The 22,148-nt window shown below is 46.4% G+C and overlaps 1 protein-coding gene across 5 annotated transcripts in view; it reads left to right on the top strand.

The window, feature by feature from the left end:
- The first annotated feature begins 3,826 nt into the window (after window positions 1-3,826).
- The window catches only part of HERC3 (HECT and RLD domain containing E3 ubiquitin protein ligase 3), a 52,724-nt gene continuing 34,402 nt past the window's right edge, over window positions 3,827-22,148 (top strand). The window contains exons 1-2 of one of the 5 annotated variants that reach the window (XM_052776549.1): window positions 3,827-3,896; window positions 8,831-9,088. In XM_052776549.1, the coding sequence (XP_052632509.1) occupies window positions 8,863-9,088 (226 nt within the window). In that variant the 5' untranslated portion in view covers window positions 3,827-3,896; window positions 8,831-8,862. Of the gene's footprint in view, window positions 3,897-4,067; window positions 4,091-7,651; window positions 7,734-8,830; window positions 9,089-22,148 lie in introns of those variants that run through there. The other 4 variants (XM_052776556.1, XR_008233448.1, XR_008233447.1 and 1 more) reach the window with 4 other exon arrangements.

Genomic DNA, 22,148 nt, shown 5'->3' with positions numbered 1-22,148 from the left:
ATTGTTACATATTAAGAAAAAGAAAGCTTCCTTTTAAGTTCCAGTACAGTAATTAGTAAAGAAAAACTTCAAGCACTCACCTCAAGCACCAGGGTGGTACAGGAAAGCAGGTGGCATGGCAGTGGTGACAGGAAGAGGGGAACTAGTGCCTTGGAGGATGCCAGCTGCCAGCCAAGGGGAGCTAGGGGACATGGCCCGCACAGAGCTAACCCCCGTCCCCCTCACCCGCCTGGGGCAGACAGGACATCACAGGGATGATTGCATCCTCTGGGAGAGGCACCACCCTGCTGCAGGTGTATTTTTGTGGAAAGAGGGAACTGGCAGAAGCCAAAGCTGTTGTCCCCATTGAGCTGGAAGGTCCCCATCCCACACCCAGCTGATGCTGCCACACCATCAAGCTTTCTGTCGTAGCAGCTTAGCCTGCTGCTCTTTACCAGCCTGCTCCTGGCTGCTTGTTTCCTTTTTTATGTTTTTCTAAGTGTCCGTTAGGGCTTGGAAATCCAGAGTGATCTTCTGTGCTGTGAAAGTGCACAAAGGTGTATTCTGTTTGGATTTCAAAATAACCCATTAGAGCTTAAATGATAATAGGTTTATTTAGAGCCTGGAGGAATTTCCTTCTCATCATGTATGATGCAACATCACGTGGGAGATTAAATCCCAGAGTAACTTTCAAGGCTATTTTTAATTTGTCCTCAAATAAGCCCTGCTGTTAGGAAAAAAAAAAAAAAAAAAGACCTTCAGAGGGAGCAGAGTGCTCCTCTGTCATTTTCTGAAATGAATTTGAGCACTAAGCTGTGTCTACGTTTTCTCAAGCAGTGCTCATTATAAAATATGCAGAGGAATACAATGTGAGTGAGCCTCGCACTCAGCTATGAGTTTGAAAGGCTTTACACAAGCAGCAAGAGTATATTGAAACTGCAGCAGGAATCTTTTTTTGACCGCTCGTCTGATCTGAATGTCACCTGTAGAGAAGCACAAGAGCCTGGCAGAGAAGCTGATGCAACCAGGGTGGATCTGGGGCAACTGGGACACCCTGGCAGCTTGTAAGCCGTGAGAAGTGAAGGAGGTAGCCTGGTGAAGTGTGTTAGGATGAGCTTCATGCTGGATTTGCTGCAGAGAGGACACCATGCAGAAATACCGCTTCCATGGGAGTAGCAGGACCTCGCCTTGGCTGGCTAATCCCCAACTAAGCCCCTCTGAGCAGCTCTTCCCTAACATGGGAAGGGCCAAAAAAGAAAAAATACAGAAGAGTTCATTGCTTCCAGAGCAACACAGAGACATCAATGGCCACATAGAAGGATTTTTCCTACCCACAAGAGCTTTCTGGCCCAGATGCCTGGGGCGTAGACTTGTGGCCCATGCGGTGGTTTCCCTGCAGTGGCATGCTCCGTGGCTAGCTTTCCTCCCCTCCTCAGGTTGCCATATTGGTGAAAAGCTCTGACAACAGGCAGGACTGACTAGGCATAAAGCATCACTACCTCTGCACAGCCCCGGTAAAAGGTCTGTGCCGTGGCCCATTGGAGCAGAAGGCTACCGATGGCACCGGGTGAAGGACTCCGGAGGAAAACACCTACTGGAAGAAGGTTCACAGGGCAGGTGAAAGCTGCCGCCCTGTCTTCCTTTGTGGAGATAACTCTACTGAATAATAACTTGTATTACCACAACATTCCGGAGACCTCGCCACATGCTTGCCCATGTGGTTCTTGACACTGGACTGCTGTTCAGCTGCTTGGGGGAGAAGAGAGGTGGTGCTTTGGAAATCAGGATGAGCTGCAGATTTTGGCATCTCTGGATATCTTCAGACCTGATCTCTGGATGATCTAACCCATCAAGGAGCTACATGTTCTTCTGGTGAAGGTCCAACCTTGCCATGAGCCTGCCTAGGGCAGCCCTTAGCCAGCAGGGAGATGTGGACTCCAGCCTGACCACCCCCAGGTGAGGAAGACCCACGGTGGGATGAAACATGGGCTTTTATGAAGAAATCCGCAGTGGTAGCGGCCTCCAGATGGAGCTGTGCACAGTGGAGTGCAGGGACAAAATGGGTTCATTTTGCTGTCTTTATTTAAAATTTTATCCTTTATGAAGGAGCAGCCTTGAAAGTTCTCCACAATGCTGAAATGTAGCCAGTTAGAATTTGGTTTAAGCAAGAGACTCCTGGCTCCCTCAGACAAATTGCAGGCTTTGTTCCCTCATCTACTTCTTTTTTTCGCTTTGTGTCTACCTTCCTCTCCTTGATTACTCAATCAGAAACAAACAGAGGAAACAGAGTGTAAAGAGAAACACTGACTGTTTTGCAAAGGTCTTCAGACGATGAAATAAATAAAACAAAAACAAAGGAAATATTTTTTCCTGTATACTTTTAGTTATTCTAGAAGCTGCTTGTAACACTGGTTAAGTAAAAGCTATTATGCCACAGGTGTAATTTTACACTAGAGAGTAGCTCTTTTTACACTAAACATGCATGTTCCATGCAAATACAGGTGAATTTTTAGCTGATACGTGACACGCTGCATGCTAAGTATGCAAACACTGCAAACTGCCACAGATGTAACGTAAGGGAGATGAATACTGTGGGCACTGGACTTGCTTTAGGGACCAGAATCTTCCCCCCACCCTAAGCCCTTGCAAACATCTCTGTGTGGTTTGCTGAAATATTGACTGTCATTTCGATGGTCTGAGAGGGATCCAGCTTGTGCATTGCTCTTCTGGCATGCAGAGTCTTCTTCTAATGGATGGCGTTAAAATCAGAAAATGAGTACTTGGGGGTTACGTAACTGCTTGCTCATTGGCCTCTTTTTTCCCCTCCTTCTCTCTACCACCAGAGATGTATCCTTTGACCACAAATATTTTCCTAAGGTTGAAACTTTATACGAAATGTTTGAGTTCCTAAGCAAACAAGCCCATCAGGTGCCTAAAGGCCATGTAAAATGCAAACGAAAAAAAGGAGAGGGGAAAGGAACGGACTGTTGTTGTTAGTAAGTGCTATTTCAGGCTTAACAAAACCAAGAGTCATTTGATACAGTGGAAAGCTGGCTTTCCCTTGAGACCTTCATTTAGAATAGCTTAAATTCTAGACTATTTGCATATGCTTAACTTTGCCCATGGATTTCTATTGTCTTCAGTGCAGCTACTGATCTGCTTTGCCTGTAAGGCCTGCCAAATCTCTGCAGTCACAACCCTCGGCCGCAGTTTGCGGTGTGAGCTGGTTATCCATAGTGCTCTCTTTGCCTCAGCTCCCGTGGCATTTCACCACCGGCGGGAAGGCGGGCATGCCGGATGACCCCCAAGGAGCTCTGATCCCGAGCAGTGCCCCGGCTTCCGGGAAAAGAGATTCCCTGCACACACCTTCCTGGGGGACGAGGCAGAAACGGCAGCACAGCGTCCCCGAGGAAGCGCCGTCCCCCCTGCCCCCAGACCAGGCTACAGTCGCTGCCAGGCGCCCGCAGGCCGGGCGGGGGGGGCCGGAGAGCCGGCGGGTTCCCTCCTCACCGCTGCTCCGCCAGGCCGGCCAGGCAAACCCTCAGCATCGGGAGCAGGGCCCGGCCCGGCCCGAGCGAGCCACGGCAGCCGCCCGCGGCGGGCGACGCCAGCCTGAAGCCGTCCCCCACGCTGCCTCGGGCCCGGCCCGCCGCGGTCCGTGCCCCCCGCACCCGCCCCACGGGCCCGGGGAAAGAGCCGAGGCCGGGGGGGGGGGGGGTAACACACGACACGGATACACGCAGGACAAGGGGAGCCACGCCACCGACCGCCGGCGGCGACCCACCGACTGACAGGAGCGCCCGCCCCACCCCGCACTTCCCATTGGCCGCCCTGCGCCGTCACTCCCGCCGGCGGCGGCGGTATCAGGGGGCTGGACTTCCTCGTTGCCGTGGCGGCAGCGGCGGGGCCGGCGGCAGGTGAGCGGCGGGCAGCGGCGGCGGCCGGGGAAGGGGGGCTCGACGGCAGCTGCTTGCCCCGGGCCCCCTGCTCGGCGCGGTCAGAGCTCCGCCGGGCCGGGCCCGAGACCGGACCCGTCGCGCTGGGGTCGGGCCTGGCCCGGCGCGGCGATGTGCCGGGGGAGGGAGAGCCCAGCTCCCCGTCGGGGCCGCCGGTGGGGTTGCTGCCGGCCCTGCTACCGAAACGGGGTGTGTAGGGAGACGGGGCTGAAGGCAGCAGCGGCAGCGCGAGTGTGCGCGGAGCCCCGCCGCCCCTCCGCTCGCCGCTCTCCCTGGCGCAGGACGCGCGTGCCCGGGTGGGGCCTCCCGGGCCGGTGCGGGGAGCCGGGGGCGGCGGCGGGGCTGCGGCAGGAGCCGGTCGGCGCTGCTGCTGCTGGTGAATCACCCGGCGCGGCTGGCTGCGGGGCGGGCAGCGGGTTGCTGCCGTGGGGTGCCGGCGCGGAGGGGCGGGCAGCGGGTGCCCGAGGCCGCTGCTGTCGGTCCCTGGCGCCGGGGGTCGGTGTGACCGCCGGGCCCCGCGGGAAGTGCCGGTCTGGGGGTGGGAAGCGCGGAAGCCGAGAAGCCTGGGGTGAAGGCAGGGAGGTGTTCTTGCTGGGATTGCAAGATGGGGATGGCGTGGGTCTTGTTTAATTTTATTGATTTTGGGGTTTGGGGGGGGGGGGTTGGGGGGTTTTTCTCTCTTTTTTTTTTTTAGAATGTTTTCTGTGGCGGCACCTCTTGCTGCGGGCATGTGGTTATACAACGGAAATGCTTTGTTTCTGCTTTGAACTCATTCACTGTTACGCCTTGCGTTCGCTTGCTCTATAGCCTGGTCTACATTGGACATTGAGTTGGAGAAAAATGAAGGCAGAAGGAAGAAAGTGGGCTTGGAGGCTTAGTGTCAGAAAGAAGCAGTAAATTCATTATTGGGCAATGCTGATAAAAGGAGCACATTAGCTAGCTGAAATCTCACAAACAACAGGGAAGGAAAAAACTTGTTTATTCATGCCCTGCCAGTTGACACATCTCTCTGTTTAGAGCGCATTCAGCCTTGAGTGTTGCTTGTTGCAAGCACAATATTTACTTACCTAACTTTCGCAGAAAAGGTGCAGTTGTGGTCGCAGCTATGGCTTTAGAATATGTTTGCGTGATTGTGTGAAGAGACTGTGTATGTCATGATAGTTATTAAAAAGAAAAGAAAAAAAAGGCAATATAAAACACATCCTGGAATGATGTTATAAATTGAATAAATGTAACATTATTATCTTACCAAACCACCAGGGTTGTCTTATCACCAAAGGATATAGACTTAGTATGTCAGCTGAGCCTTATTGTAGCAGAGGGTGGATCTTCTACCCACAATAGGTTTCTTCAAAATATGCCCCACAGTGTGAGGCTTTCCTGTCTCTAGCTGTGCTGTATATGTCCTTTGCTGATTTGATGGTGAATTATTCCTGGAATGTCAGGGTTTGAGGATGTTGCGTTATATCTTCCCCTGTTTTTTTTGTTATGTATGGGGAGTCTCTGCAAATGACCATCTTGACTGCATTGCATCTGTTCTTATCTCTAAAATGTGAATACCAAGCTGGCTGTGTGAAGAAGAGGAATAAGTGATGTGGTTGGGTACTGCAGCTCTTGCACTTTTTGCAATCCAATTTTTAAAAGGGGCTGGGAACTTTAATGCCCTAACTGATGCATTTAAAGAAAAACACCTTCCCTAAGGGTTTGTCCTCTGAAGATAAAAATTTGACTTTTTTAAGGTGTATTGAGCTGAGTGCTAGGAATAACTAGTCACCTTTTAAATTTCAGTTAAGTGAATATAAACCGTATCTATATTTTTTTTATATACGTGTGTGTGTATGTGCAGACCCATGTCTCTGTTAGTGCCTGCCCACACTAGAAACTTTTTACATAATTGTTTTAGTTTTAGAGGGTATGCAGCTTGTAGAGGTAGTTTGCAGTGTAACATGCATTTTTAATTCCTCCACTAATGTCAGAGAAGAGTAACTGCCTTAACCAGATTGGAAACGGAGCATGAAATTGTCATTTGAAGCCTTGTTATGTTTCAGGACACAGCTCCTACTTGTACACATGATGTATTAAGACTTGCAGCAGCTTTTCGGGGGGGGGTGGGTGGGAACTGAACATCAAACCAGTTGTGGTTTTAAAAATGTGCTATGTCTTCAAAATAAGTAAATTAAAAATGTGGCTCACCAGGCCATTGGAATCTATGTTTAGATGTGCCTGTATGCTCAGATGGAAAGTGGCTATGTTGGTTTTCGCTCTTGAGTGGGAAGTGCTGTTCTGTCCCCTTGGAATAGGGCCGCACAGGGATTTCTCAGCAAAATGTTTGGAGGATAGGAGGTGGGATTCAAGGGAGGTGCTTTAAAAAGACTAACCAGAAATCTAGTTGAGACCAGATTTTCTAAACAGTCTGGCACGGGCTCATTGTCAGTCATAGGGATTGTTAAACTTCAGGGTGCTTCAGAAAATCTGGCCGCTAGCATGAATGAGGGTTGAACTCTTCTGAAATATCACCCTAGTGTGCATGTGAATTACTGGGAGTCTGAACTCTTCTTGTTTTAAATAGTGCCTTACCTGGAGGAAAAACCATCTCTTACCAATCACTTTGCATCCTCCTGCCCATTACAGCAACTTCTTGTGTGGAATATGAACACAAGGAAAGTAATTAAAGTATTTTTAGCATTTTAAATGAAATTAGCACTAGGAAAGATGACTGTAGTCTATGGGGAGCAGACTGTTCAGGAACCCTTTTAGAATGATATCCCAAATTAATATTTAGCTCATGTTGTACAATGTCATTGTAGTTCAAGTTGTATAGTGGGGAAATCTTTTCAGCTGAGAGGCAACATCCACTTATGCTAGCAGGGAATGTGATCTTTGGATCTTCAGGTTTGCTGCTATTGTGCTGCTTATATCTTCGTAACAAGGTAATTCCCCAGGCTGAGAGAAATGGCAGTCCCAGATTTCTGCTGTTTCAGATGTCAGGTTTGAAATGATCCCCTGCCTTAGTGTTGCCACCTTCAGGGTGTTGCTTATGCTGGTTTTTTTTCGAGACAGAGCACGAAGTTCACTAAATATAGCAGTTGTGTCATTGAAAGCACATGCATGCACTTCAATTTTACTGTGTCCCACGGCATTCCTATTCTTAGCATAGGAAATAGTGTAGCTAGTGTAGAGGGCATCTTCCATCAGGCTTTTGTGCTGAGGGCGGTCAAGTACAGAGTGTACATGGCGACTGATTTAACAACTGGACAGAGCCTTGTAACCTGCTTTTTCCTCTGGGTGCTTTGGAGCTGGCCAGTGATAAGCATATGTGTGGATGTGAGTGAACTGAGTTATGCTATAAAGGAGCAAAGGCTGTTAGAGATAAATGGGATTCATAGTATGCTTTAGAGCACCTAATAGGAGATTGTAGTAAACAGTTTGTGGTAGGAAATTGCACCACTGGTGAGCTACAACTGGAAAATCCAATCCTCTCCCTCCCCCATCCAGCTCAGCCCTGCCTCAGTGGAAGGGACCACACCTGATTGTGTGACCACAGCTGACAGGCAAGGATAGTGGGGTATGAGATGAACACCTGTTGCATAGGGCTTAGATTAGGAAAGGCTTTATTGCTAATACCTAGAGCTTGAATTAGCACCAGGCTTTGGAAACAAACTGAATGCATGTGTTTCCTATCTGCTCAGAGTGGGAGAAGGAATCTCTGGTGCTTCAAGGGTTACCTTTTGCTTTTCAGTGCTGTGCTGAGGTAGTAAATGCTGCTGTGTAAATTGCCTTGGCTTAAAACTTGGCATGGTGAGTCATAAGACTTGATGTCTTGGATCTTTCATTTTCTTCTCTTCTTTCCTCTTCCCTTGACAAAAAAAAAGCTTTAATTGGTTTCTGGTTCAAGCACAGGAGTTCTCAGTGTCTTACTAGTATAGCATGTTTAACAAATAACCCAAACCTATTGAGATTAGGAGTGACAAGGGAGTGTTACTAAAATCTTTCACATGCTTCTTCTGGAATGAGAGCTCCTTCCATCCCCCCAGCTTTTATGTGTTAGCATCCTGTTGTCATTATCAAGTTCAGGCTGAGTAATTCCTTGGGCCTCTTATATTGCTGTGTTTTTTTCCCTTCCCATGTTACCCCACTCTCTGAAATTCTTGACTTTCACTGAGCACAGCACAAAAGATAACACCTGACTGCTGGCGAGTTGCATCAATGTTATCTGTCCATTGCTGTTGGGGCCAAGCTGTCAGTATGCTGCTCCATGTGAACTGCTGTGTCTTGGGGAAATTCTTGCTGCAGTTTAGGGATGCATGCATGTGTATGTGCACGTACTTGGGTTGCAAGAATGTGTTCAGTTGAGCAAAATACTTCTTAATCTGGATTTATCAGAAATAATACAGTTCTGCATTGGCTGGTACACCACAAATATCTATGCCAGTCTGTTCAGAACTAGTTTGACCACCTTTGAGATATTTTTTAAAGATTTCTTTAAGCAGTAGTCCCAAATACGACACTATAACTGTAAAAGTTCAGGTTTGGACCCATTAGTCTAAAAAAAAAAAAAAAGCATTACAGTTGGTTTGTGGAGTTTGGTTTTCAAAGCAGGGTGGTCTTGCTGAAATAAAAGCTCAGGTCTGCTGGGTTTCAGAACGCTTCTACCATGTTAAAGATGGAGATGGCCAAGGCACGAAGGTACTGACTCGGTACCTGAGCTATCTCAATTCCTCTTTGTCTGTGTAATGGTGGAAATCCATCTTTACCATCAGTCCACAAGCCTGACAGTCATGCAGGAAACGCCTTTTTGGTTGTTTCCACCTCCTGCTCTGAGCAGCTTATCTCTGTAGGATCACTTGGTGAGTACTTGTTTCACTTGCACTCCTTCCCCTGTTTCTCTTGCTCAGGAAGGATACATGACTTGTTGAAAGGAGAGAAAATGCTATGCTGGGGATACTCGTCTTTTGGACAACCTGGGATAGGTAGCAACCTCCAGGTCATCATTCCTGAGCCACAAGTGTATGGATTCATTCATGACAGAAATGTCAAGGAGGTGGCATGTGGAGGAAACCACTCTGTGTTCCTGTTGGAAGATGGGGAAGTGTATACCTGTGGCTTGAACACCAAAGGCCAACTGGGGCATGACTGTGAAGGAAGCAAGCCAGGTAAGTCAATTTTTTATATGTACTTCAAACTGTCTTGAGGCTAGTGGGCTGAAAAGATCATGGAAGCTGCTTTGTGTTGATTGCTCAGGAGCTGGAGCAGCTAACAGCTGAAGATCATGTGTAATAGCTGAATAATATTTGCGGGCTCTGGAAAGCTAAAGCTGAGCAGCATGGGTGGGGAGACAGGTCTGCATAGTTTGTCTGGGAAATGTATCAAAACAGAGGCAAGCCCAGATGGTCTCAGGGCAGATTTTGTTATTTGGCATTATGTTGCCTTTTTATAAATGGGAAGAGAGGGTTGTGAGTCACAAGTGTCTTCTGCTTTGTCTTTCCAATTGTACTGCATCCTTATGCCTACTCTTGTTCAGTTATTGGGAATTTTATCATTTACCTCAAACAGACTAGATCTGTATTGAGTATAGTTGTGGAGAACAAACTCACTTTTGGCCAAGAGAGTTTGTGAACTTTTTCCCCTCTTGGAAATACCTTGCTGACTTGTGCCTTCTCCCCTCTGTGCTTTCTTAATCTAGAAGGTCATTGTATCCTTGTGTTCCCCAGACTCAGACTGTTTTCTTCATTGTGTTCTAACAGGCAGAACCTGTGTGTGCAGAATCACAGGCAGCTAATGCCTCTCCTTTCCAGTGTGAGGGAGTGGTTTAATTGTATATTGTTATTCTGAGAAACCCTGTAGCCTTTCTTATGGGCTTTCTTTTGAATGTTGGCCTTCCAAATCACTTTCCATTAACTTCTTGGTTTTGACATGTGGTAAAGATACAGGTATTTCTGTTCCATAATAAAATAAAAATCCCTCTGTGTGTAATTAGGGCAGTAAGACACCATCATTCCTCAAACTGCAGGCTACCCTCTGTAGGACTTGGGGCTTCTGTAGCATACCTTATTATTGCATGACAGAGATATGAGATGTGTACAAAATACCCAGTTTCCCGGCTTCTGTAGCATACCTTATTATTGCATGACAGAGATATGAGATGTGTACAAAATACCCAGTTTCCCGGCTTCTGTAGCATACCTTATTATTGCATGACAGAGATATGAGATGTGTACAAAATACCTAGTTTCCCATGTAGTATGTGCAAATCTGACCTGACTGATTCCACTACTCCTTTTTTCTGTCAGCGTGTCCCTTGTCTCTTTCTTTCAAACATGAGGTGATAGATGTGGGATGCTGGATGTCCGTGATGCTGGATTAGAGGAGTTGACCTTGAATCTGGCCTCTCTTGCTTTTCCTAAAAGTGGTTTCCAGATGATTACTAAAAGAGGTTGGGATTATCAGAAGTGCTTAAGTAGTCTCTGTGCACAACCACTGTTCATCTTCTGAGGACTTGTAAACCTAGGCCCTTGAATTAATGAGATGCTTAGTAAAGGAAGCCAAGCCTAGTGAATATTCCACCTGACCTGATGAGGATAGTTTGTCCTGCAAGTCCCCTGATTAGCTGTGTGGCTTTAGTGCAGAGGCCCCAGAAGTTGAGTACTATTCCGAGTGCTGTAAAGATGTATACTGAGAAACATCTTTGGGCTAGCCTGCTCTTTGCCCATAAAATAAAGCAAGCATAAGATGATAATGAAAATGGAGGCTTCACAGCAAGTAGAAGGATCAGAGCTGGAAATAGATTTCATGAATCCTGAATGCTGAAGTGTAGACTTCTAGAAACTAGGTAATCCTGCCTTCTGCTAGGGCTCTAGAAGAGGGACAGTCTGAGATTTGGAAATAGAAATAAAAAGTTCTTTGGGTTTGATCCCAAGTGCCCTTCTACCCTTTAAATTAAGGGACTGTTACCAAGATGTGACACCAACTTGCAGTTATTATGAAAAAGGTTCTGCAGTGCTGCTCTCTGAGGAGCCTGTGACCATCCTTGAGAAACCATGTTTCTCTGCTGACACAGCACTACTGGCTGTGCCTGCAATAGGGTTTCTGCTGGCTGGGGCAGGTGGGAGGGGTGTGTTGTAAAGTAAGGAACAGCTGCTCTTTTTAGCTCATGGTGAACAGCCACAGCAGTCATTACAATAACAGTAAACTAGTGGAGAGTCCCATCCAACATGCTGCTTTGTGTGGGTCTGCTTTGGCTTGCAGCAATGGGAACTGAATTTCTTAGTTCTCCTTTGCAAATAGGAATAAGAAGAACCAAGGCCTCCTCTTTTACCCCCACCTCCCCTGCAGGGGATAAAGATGACCTTACACCTTCTGTATAGAAAGATATGCCAAAGATCATCTTTCATATTCTGTTAGTTGTGGACCTATGAATAAAGCCATGTCTGGTAGGAAGTGAAGATACATGTGTGGGGCATAGGGTCCTGAGCTGTTAAAGATGAAGATGATGGGGAGAAGGCTGCCAGCAGGTGTTTGAGGAAGAAAATGGGACAAATGCCTGGAACTGGGAGTCTTGCAGCTGCATCTCTTCACACTGCCCTGTCCAGCTGAGGCCTCTTGGTTTTATTGCCTTATGGCTTGATTCTGTGTAGCCTGTGAGGGCAGCTGAAAGTGGCGGACCTCTGCCCAGCTCTGGAAGTGAGCTGCTGCTTCTCCTGGGGGAGGCTGTGACACAAGACTGATTGTCCCCTCCAGGCAGCCTCTGGAGAGCCCCCTCTGGACTTCAGAAATGCTTACCGTAGCTTGGTTGTGGTTGAGAGTAACATCACGGCATGAAAATAGGCAGGGGGTCTTGAAAGCTTTTGAAGGATGTATAAAAATGCTGGATGACTTCAGAGGGGTGGAGTTATCGCCTTCCTGCTGCCCAGGTCTGTGCTTGTAAGAGGAAACTCCCTTTTACCGCTCTTACTTTTTTTCTGTGTGTGTACATGAGGCTTATGCTGCCAGCATGCTAAAAAGCTTCAATTAGTGTTTTCAGAATGTGTGATAATGTTGTTTATCCAGATGTGGTTATTTCCCAGGATGATGTCTACTTGTGAATAAAATTCTGGGACTTTGCAATGCACTGAACATAGATCTAACCCTGTTCCCCTTGAAAAGCTTGCAGGTTTTTCTAATGGCTTCCAGTGGGAGAAGAGTTGTTATATTTGCAGTGAGTGCTTTTGAAGACTTTTTTCCTCCCTTTTTTCCCTTACTATGTATTCCAGATAATTATTTTTTTCTCTTGTTCTGCTGCCCATTTACATGTATCTGTAGTAGTAGGATTCAGTTTTGCTTCTCATTCATGCTACTCACAAAAATGTCAAACAGTGGCATAGAAGTGTGTTTCAGTAATTCCTCTTAGAGGAGTCCTTTGGAGGGCATCTTTTGAAATGAAATTTGTTAATTAAAAAGCTGTGTTTACTATCATATCAGCTGAGCTTTGTGGATGTAATACAGAGACAGGATAGTGACTGTTGAAGTGATTCTTGTGCCTCTCCACTCTAGGGAACAGAAGTTACTGGGGGAGTACATGTCACTGTATAAGTCAATAGAGGTTTATGTTCTGGAAGTGCCCTTTCCTTGCATTTTACACTGTGGTTGTAAAATTCATATTTAAGATGAGATATTTATCCTAGCTAAAAGAACATTCCTTTTGACTAAAAGCTAACAGCCTGTGATCGTTTCCAACTCCCTACTTCTGAGCTAGGGTAGTACTCCCATTCCTATGGGCTCTACCAAGAGCCATCTCCCCATGTTGTCATGCTATTTACTCTTTCATTCCTTCTTTGAAAGGTGGTTAGCAAGCTACCTGAGGAGTCCATCCCTCTCAGGGATGGATACCTGGCTTGTAATATTGAAATGATTGTTTTTCCTCACCTTCCCCCACCCCTGAAACAGTCTGTTGTTTGTGTCTTGCAATCACTTGGCAGGAATGCAGAGGGGGAGACACTGTCTCAGTGTTCTCACCACAACCATATTTAATAAAATAGGACATGACCTGTCCTAATTTTCACTTGTGTTGTTACGCACTTGGAGTCCCCAGAGCCTCAGATAATACCTTAGGAGAAGTAACTCAGTGATCTTAGTTGTGAAGTATTGAGCCCACTGCAGGTTTCCACGCTTGGGTCCATAAGTGTCCAACTGTAGCACTGCTTGGCAGCCTGTGAGCTCTAAACAACCAGCAGCTGTGTGGGCTGTACACACCACCTAAGTTCAGCCAAGCATGTTTCTGTACTGGAACCAGAAGGTCCAAAACTAAAGCTCCTGCTGGAGAGGGTCCCACCATCAAAAGGAAGAGTGATGAAGCAATCCTCATCTCCACAGGAAATCCCTTTGATTCATGAGCCCATCACTTTGCTATAAGCTTGCTGGCCAGGATGAACTGAGACTGGCCATTATCCAGAGCAGCTGAGCTCTTGAAACTGGTCACAAACTCACCAGCCTGCCATTCTTCTAAAGCTGGTCTCTGCATGCTGCCAAACACTCCAGGGGACAACATGAGTCTGACAAAATGATAAACGTGGGCAATAGGGGAAGCTAGGGCATCCTTAACAGAGACTGTGTTTTGCTACCTGCAGGCATGACTGAGCTAATTTTTTCCCTGGGAAAGCAGTATTTGCCACAATAAGTATACATGTCTCATTTGCTGTGGAAATGTTACTGTGAGCTGCTCCTGAGCTATTGGAGCACCTTTGGGAGGTGACAGAAGATTCCAGTGACCAAAGATCAGCATCAGGAGCTGGAGGAGGCAGTAGTGCAACTGGAGAAAAAGTGCACTGAGGTATTGGGAGGCTGTGGGAAGGACTACATAGTGAGGGCTTCACACACTGGGATGCAGAGAGGATATCCAGTGGGTTTAGAAATCCAGAGTGCTTGCTTCAGTCCCCACAGATTCCATCTTAAGTTTAATTTGGCAACACAAACCTGACCTTGCTCTATGTGCCATCCCAGGGGACTAATAAATGCTAGCTTGTTTTGAAAGGCTGCCCTGTATCACTGAAAGCCTTCAGTGACTGCACTGCTCACCCAAGAAGCAGAGTACAGCCTCACCTGGACTTGCTGGATGACCACAGACAGAAAAAACATGCATGTCTTGGTGCTGAAGATCTATGCCTTTAGAAATGTATGCATACGGCCTATCTTGCCATAATATGTTCCTAAGACCCTGTCAGTCACAGCTTGCCTGTGAATTCATGAAAAAATGTAAATGTGAAACAGTTTTAAGTTTTACATGCTCATACACATCTCTTTCCAGAGATGGAAAAAAGCCAGCCTTCCTATGGGGGCACAGACTGCCCAGGGAGTCCAACAAGGGTCCCAGTTCACTGTCAGACTTGCCAAGCCACCAAATGTACCATCTCCTTGCTAACATGGGTAGTATTATAAAAACATCTGACAATTACTTCTTTGTTGACCTCCCACCCCTTCCTCACATCAAAATATGAGGGGTTTTAGTGGTTGGTATACATTTGTTTTAATTTCCAGAGCATCACGACACCATTATTCATTCCTTGGAAAAGATGCAGCACTGGTTTGGGATGAAGGGTGAAGTTTATTCTTAGTATTGTCTTCAGTAACTGATGAATAAAACCAATCAAATAGAGCTTAATAGGCATGATTATATACAAAGCTAAGCAGAACAAAACCCTGAAAGCAAGAGGGAAGGGCTGAAGGACTTATGCAATACAGTGTTTTAACATGTCATAACACTTTCAAAAAAACAAACCAAACTCCCCAATTTCCAAGAAGTACATGCTGACCGAGTCTTTTATTTCTGAAGCCATCAGCTGTCTCAAAACAGCAACAATGCTTGCAAGTAGTTTATCAGTTCTTTGTATCTGGTGGAGTTCTGATTTTCATTGCTCTCTTCTGTCTGCTTTAACTCATGGATCTCAACATAAACAGACATATCAAGGTTTGACTTCTTTTGGTCTTAACCTTGTTAGCTCTCTTCATAAAATACACGTTGGACCAAAGAATGAGGTCCAGGCAAGAGGCCTTCAGGACAGCCCTTCTCTGAATGGTGACAGGCCTGGTTCCCAGGAGTGCTCTTGTGTTTTCTTGCCTGCCTGTGGTTCACAGGGACAATCCAGCAAAAGTTGAAGACAGGTGCTATATGTTTCTGTAACTCAGCTTTCTGACAGTGCATTTAGCTTGAAGGTTTGGAAATGGCAGTAAAGCTGGGCCAAGGATGAAACCCCTTGAAAAACTCACCTTCGGTCCATAGCTTCACTATTTATAAAATAGGGCTTATACTTTGTCCCCACAGTGTTGGGAAGCTCTACAAGATCTTCAGTGTCTGCAACTGTGGGAAGCACAAAGCGCTCAGTTATATGGCACTGATTAGAATGCACAGGCAATGAATGATTAATTAGCTTTCCTACTCCTAGTAAGTTTGTCAGAGAGTTGGTACACCTCTTTATGTATAGCTTCCAGCTGCTCGCAAGACAGGCATTTGCTAGAGGACGTGGCAGAATCCTTCAGCCATATGTGTGCCAGGATGTACACAAACAGCACCAGATGGCTTCTACTGTCTGAAAACGACATAGAGAAGCTATCAGCTCTGAGGTTACACCTTCAGTGGCAAAATCTGGATTTCTTCACTGGTGAGAAGAAGCTGTGGCTTGGAAGAGTTTCAAGTGATTTCAGTCTGCTTGGACACCTGGCCAAAACTCCTCATTGCCTTCCCAGCTTGACAATAAGCAACTCAGAGCATTTGCTCATCTTGGTTGTTGCTGTCTGCTGGGAAAGTGCTCACAGACTCCCTAAGATAGGTGTCTTACTAGCTTGCCCGGATAAGAAAGAGGTAGTGGTAGAAACATGGGAAGGGAGAAACAACTGTTGGCAAGAAATTCCTCTGGGTTAAATGCTAGCAGCTGGCAAGTCTGAGGACAGATGAGCCAATTTCTTTGTATTGCCATGCTTGTTAATATAGTCCACATCCACACTGAGGATGCCTGAGCATTGTGCAACAAAGATCTAAAAATCAGGAGTGTGAGATACAACATTTTAATGCACAAGGCAGCTGAATATTTAATCAGACACCAATAGCAACCTAAACTTCACCCATATGGTCTTTCTGTTCTCTGCGTACTGAAAAGCCTTAATTCTTACAGGAAGGGAGCTGAGTTCTCTCCTTTTGGAGATGAATTACGCCTACACATTAAACTCTCTAACGAGGTGACACTAACAGCATTAGCACTTACGGAAGCCTGATCTAACAGCGAAAAACGCCATGAAAAACCTGCTACTGCCTTCAATGGGTACTATAAGAAAATGAGAAAAACACTATGGCCCAAACTTATCAGTCACCAGCATTTCATTAAACCACGGTACAAAAAGCAAGTAAACAATAGTGGATCACCAAACTCCCTGACAAGAGTTTTTATACCTTAAGTAGGAAACTTCAGCTGACTGCTGATTCCCCAGTCTCCACTGGCACATCCTGGAGATGTTTCTGCATTTGGACATCCTGGCTATATTTCTAGGCTGTGATGAGCTTCATGATTTCAGTCCTAATGAAGCCAGCTGAGCATTAAAACATGTCTGAGTGTTTTAATGAAACTGGAAAGAGGAAAAGATAAAAACAAAGTGCAGCAACTGAAATGCTTGCTATCGAAAGTGCGCCAAGAGCGAAGTACACCCAAGATTTCTCCCTCCCCTTATGAAGGTTTCTCCTTATTTTGTCAGTATAACTTCAACAATGTCTTAGCTATTCAATGCTTTTACCACTATTAGCAGCATGAGTACACTCACCAACTTTTCCAGGAAACATCATCTCCAGTGGAAGTGGGATTCTGCCCCTTGGAAACTTCTAACTGGGGAAGGGAAAATCATGCTGTTTGTCAGGGCCTTTTTGCCTCTTCCTCTCTCCTTTAAAGCCCCCAAGAATGAGCCTCTGATTTCCGTCTGCACTTTCAACTCTGATCACCTAGGTGTCTCGTGCTCACAGCTGCCATGGACAACATCTGGAGTCTGGGACTGGGAGGAAGAAACCAGACTCTATAAACCACTTCAGCAAAATACAGACTTTCTGAAGCTATCAGGTGCTTTTGAAAACATGATCTAACCCAGGCAGCTAAAACTGCTCCTGTGGCTTCACTCACACCACCTCTGCAGGCTGTGGTTTGTCAGCAGTAACACCAGAGGACAGCTCACAGGGAGGAGCTGAGGAATGAAGGATGGTTTCAGGAACGCACCTTTGTGACCGCAGACAGTCTCTGGCATGGCCAGGCATATGACACACACAACACGTAGGCAGTTGGAACTGCCCTGCCCGACACCAGCCCCACAATTTCACCACCACTACCCTCCTCCTCCTTGCCGAGCCTCTCTGAGAAGGCATTACATGCTTGTTGTGTCTTGCGTTCAGACTATGTGAGACTACTGCACATGAGGGTGTGGGAAACATCATGCCCTGCACCTGCACAGCACAAGACTACAGGAGCAAACCCCATGGGGAGACCACATCCCTGCTGTACGACAGCTACCCTCGCTTTCTGCCTGCTCTTCTTACCCATGTATGGCAGCCCACCTTATTCTCAAACTTCTCTTAGTATCGGGCAAAAGCTTTGAAGTATGGAGCAAGTGAATGTTTATATCGGTATGTAACCTCTGACTTTCGACAAATGACGTTTACTATGTCCATCGAGGAGGCTGGGTTTTACAAGTCCAATTCGCCAATCTTGAGGTCTTCCTTTCATGAACTTCATGAACTGCTGCTATGCTTGCAGCAGAAAGCAGAGTAGTACCAAGAGTAGCCTGATCAGAGAGACTGATGACAGCAGCACTGAAGCTGATAAGGCTCTGATAATTTGGTTACAAAGGAGGAAATGTAAACACAGAGTAGACTTACTGAACAAAAAGTAGAGGGGGGAAGACGGTAAAGGACAGAGGACAGACCAAAGCAGGTGACATTCCCAGGAACACTGTTGGTCACATGGGTGGGAACACTGTCCATAGGTCAAGGCTGAGAACCTCCAAGTAACAGACACAATGATTCTGCGGTCTCCTTTCATCCACAAACGCTAATGATGCTTATCGACTTGACTGCTTCCTTGCACAACACGTACAGTACTGCTCATTAATTTATTTAGCATGGCTGCTTACAGGCTTAAATCTGAGAGAGGCTGGTTTAGTTATTAGCACTGCCTTCACTTTGTAAAGCTGCCTGTGGTCGTGTCAAGGCAGGAATGTAAGAGCAAGAAGTGAGAGGCCGCAGTGACAGCCCGGGGTGTCACTTCGCATACGCTTTGCCAGCTACTCCCCCTCACAGCTGTGAAAGCAGACACCTACCCTGAGAGATCAACCCCCTTCCTCAGACATAGCCATAGAAAGCCTTTTACTTCCCCACATCGCTGCCTTTTGTCTAGGGGACACAGCCTCTCTGAGCACTTGTCTGAGGAGCCATAGGCAGACTGGCATGGGCACAGCCAGCCAGAGAAGGCTCTGGGAAAGGACTGGGCAGGCAGGGAAGGCTTCAGTCTGACAAGCATCAGCTGGCAGTGGGAAGAATCCACCTTCAGACCATGGAGGTAAACAAGTAAGGGCAGCTCTTTCAAAGAGGGAAGGCACCAAGACTTGTGAAAGAAACACAGGAAAAATGTATGTTCAGGAAACCCAGGAGAGAGAGAGCCTGTTTTCCTCTTCAGGTTACTGCAGAGAGCTGTAAAGGTGGTCGCTCGGCCAGGGTTGCTGGCCACTGGCAGCACAGAAGCTGCGGCTGGGCCGTGACTGCTGAGCAACCCCCAAGGTCCACCATGCATGCTCTGGCAAATGCCATGGCTCCAGGACACCAACTCCAGCGTGGGCAAGATGTGCTAGACCTTGGGGTGACGTGCTGAGGATGGACGTCAGAGGTGGAAGGAGGAATCAGGGAGATGGGTGCGTAGATACTGGCCTCAAGTTGGGGCAAGGGAGATTTAGGTTAGATATTAGGAAAAATTTTTTTACTGAGAGGGTTGTCAAACATTGGAATGGGCTGCCCAGGGAAGTGGTTGATTCACCATCCCTGGAAGCGAGTGGACAGGGTACTCCAGGGCATGGTTTAGGGGGCATGGTTAATGGTTGGACTCGATGATCTTGAAGGTCTTTTCCAACCGAAATGATTCTATGATTTGATGTGCTGGTACTACACAGGACAAAGCCGTATTTCTTCTGCCTGAGAAATCCCAAGCAAAGCCACAGCAATCTTGAGAGCTGTGACAAAGGTCGATGGCAGCTCTGCCCTTCAAGACAAGGGACATTAAAATGGTCCCTCATGTCCTCAGTAAAACAGGCTGTACCGATTCTAAAAAAACCAGTATCTTGCTTCCCTGGGCTCACTCTTGTTTTCACCCCTCAAAGTGAAATCAAGAGAGAAGTCTGGTGGTTGTAATAATACATGTGTTCTTAGGAGACAGCACTTCAGAGTTACATCTGACAACACATTACAGCTGTTTCAGGCTTGGACTATAAATTTCTTTACTGACAAGAAACCAGATTTCTACTGTTTTAGGCTCTCCTAAAGAGCCTTATCTCTCCTCAGTTTAGGATCTCCTAATCCTGCAGTCTCAGAGAGTATTGGTAGAAGTCAGTTCTCATGATCCAGACCACGCAAATTTTAAAACAGCCCACAATAAATATCTGGCATATTCAGAGCCCTCAGCCAACCAATTCAACACAACACATGCATATTTAAGATATCTAAGGGAAAGCACTTCCTTTGATTTTATTTCTCATTCAACCGTATACATACTGTTTCTGAATGAAGTAATTTTAAAATCCAGCCTTCTAATTCTGAAACCTAAAATCATCCTGAAGCTCAAATTGCACCAATTCAGCTGAGATGTACACACCATAACGCAAGTCCATGTTGCTGGATGTTGCTGCAGTCACTAGTGAAGGCATAACAACCTCAAATAGGTTGGTCAGATCCTGTGAGCGATCAAAGGAGGGAAAGGGATGGGTACAAATGAACATACCTGACTCTGCAGGGGGTGGCCAGTTTAATAATCTGACTCTTTTTACAAATAACATTTACAGTAGGTGCTGAAACATGAACTGTGTCCTAATCCTTCCTTTATTGTTTTTCCAGTTTAAAGTCAGCTGCTGCAGGCTGGCACCGAAGGCCTGACTCTGCAAGGGCCTCACTGTCCCCCAGATGGCTCCATCCCTCCCCACAGATCCCTCAGCACACTTGTTTCCCCGCACGTCCTCCCAGGCTTTGGCAGGACTGATGCCTACAAGCACGGCTGCCATGCCTACAAGCACGGCTGCCATGCCTCTACTACATCTTTTACAGCACGTGGCTCTGCTTTGGGGTTGTAGAGAAAATGTGATGAATGCAAAGCAGGACTGTCCCAGACCACAGCGCTTGGGAAGTGTTGCAATAGCTGCGTGGTGAGCCTCAGCTCCATGCCCAAACAGGGGGACAAAACTGTCTCAGATCCTCTCTGAACAGCCTGCTTAGTGGAACCTCCTGGAGTTACTGCTGTTTAAGTTCTTTTTTTTACTTGTTTCTCTCCTCTTTCAAAGAGGAGGAAGGCAGGGGGAACTAACCATTCTCCTGCCACTGTCATCCCACCTGTGAGCGGCTCTCAACCTTACCTATTCCATGCAGCAGCCATACCTCCTCGTCTGCAACTTGCTCACTTCCACAGCTGCTTCCAACAAACGTAAGCCCTGCCACCTCTCTTCCTCTTCCTGAGCAACCAAGGGCTCCTGGCTGACTTCTCACCCACCAAGAAGAGGCTAAAAGAGGAAGATCTATACAGACTGTCCTTGCAACCAGGTTGTGCATCTGAATTCTCAGCTGTTACAGGGTTTATGATTAACAGGCATGCTGCAGTGAGCACCAAGGTCTCTCTCTGGTCACTGTAACCCTGTGCTGAAGTTCAGGACAAGTGGATTTATGTTTGAAAAGAAAGGCCACTGAGTTCAGAGAAATCCAGGGGATCTGGATCATGTAGTGGTTTCTTGTTTTGGTGGGGTTTTTTCCTGCTTTTTGAAAGAGATTGAACATAGTGATGATATTTCTGGTCCTGCAGCTGTGAGCAGATAGATTCCACAATGCACACAGAAGCAATGCTACCCTGTGTGTTTGCATCCAGACAGGAAATTTAGTAAAAAAGCATGGTTTTGTCTGCTGTGTGTTACCAGAGGAAAGGTTCGAGGCAAATTTGGCACCAGATGTTTTCCTGTAACACCTTTGAGACACTGATTACTAAACCTGTCTTGTGTCTTTGCATAGGTTTGGCAGTGGGACTGGGTGAAATTGGTCCTGCTGGAAGGAGCTGCAGGGCAAAGGGCATTATTAGATGGCAGGGCTAAACAATGGCTGGACAGCAGGTAGACCCAGTCTCAAGCCCTCCTAGATGTTTGTGTGCTTATTACTTGTAAACTGCACCTCCATTGCCATTAATTATTTCGAGTGAAAGGAAGCACATGTTCAGGTAGCATTTTCCTCTGTTAGAATACTTACTTAAATAATTGTCACCTTTCTCTTCCATAGCATCCATTAGGGATTCTTCTCCTCATTTTCTGACTCCCAGACTTAGAAGGCAAGCCCTCCTAGGGGTGCCTTCCTTTTAAATTAATTTAAGACATTTAGATTGATCGGTATGCAGGTTTTGGTGCTAAGTATGTTAATGATTTTTGGATGTCCTTGATGTGGGATATCATTTTCATAGAATGACATGTAACTACCCTTCCCTCCCATGTCGCATGCAAGCGGGACTTAAATAAAACTGATCACTGCCTTGTAGCTTACAGGGTGCAATCTTTCTTCATCCACCTGAAACATTTGTATTTATTCAGGGAAGAAAAAAGAAAACCAACTTTGCTTCTGTCTGGCTTGTGGCGAGTTTTTCCATCAGATGTGTGGCATTTCCAATGTTTTATTGTAAAACGACTTTTTCATGTCCATTTGTAAAAACTCTGCGTAATGAATAAGATTTGGTTTTTGATGTTGTAAGAGTACTTGTCAAACCTACTTCAGTTGCCTAACATGATGTAATGATGAAAAGTCACTTGTGGGTGATCTCCCAGAGGACTGAGTGATTTTTTTTTTTCTCTCTTTTATCCCTCTGCAAGGCCTTCTTACTTTGCTTCCTTTTTATGGGATGTTTTTATGAGTGTCTGACAGTGGCAGTAATAGGTTGATAGGTTCAAACCTGTCTCAAGCTTAGCACAGGGGATGTCGTACCACAT

Source organism: Harpia harpyja, chromosome 2 (assembly GCF_026419915.1).
Source record: "Harpia harpyja isolate bHarHar1 chromosome 2, bHarHar1 primary haplotype, whole genome shotgun sequence".
In the NCBI taxonomy this organism is placed as follows: domain Eukaryota; kingdom Metazoa; phylum Chordata; class Aves; order Accipitriformes; family Accipitridae; genus Harpia; species Harpia harpyja.
The sequence above is the reverse complement of the archived record's forward strand: the minus strand, read 5'-3'. Positions and strand labels throughout refer to the sequence as shown.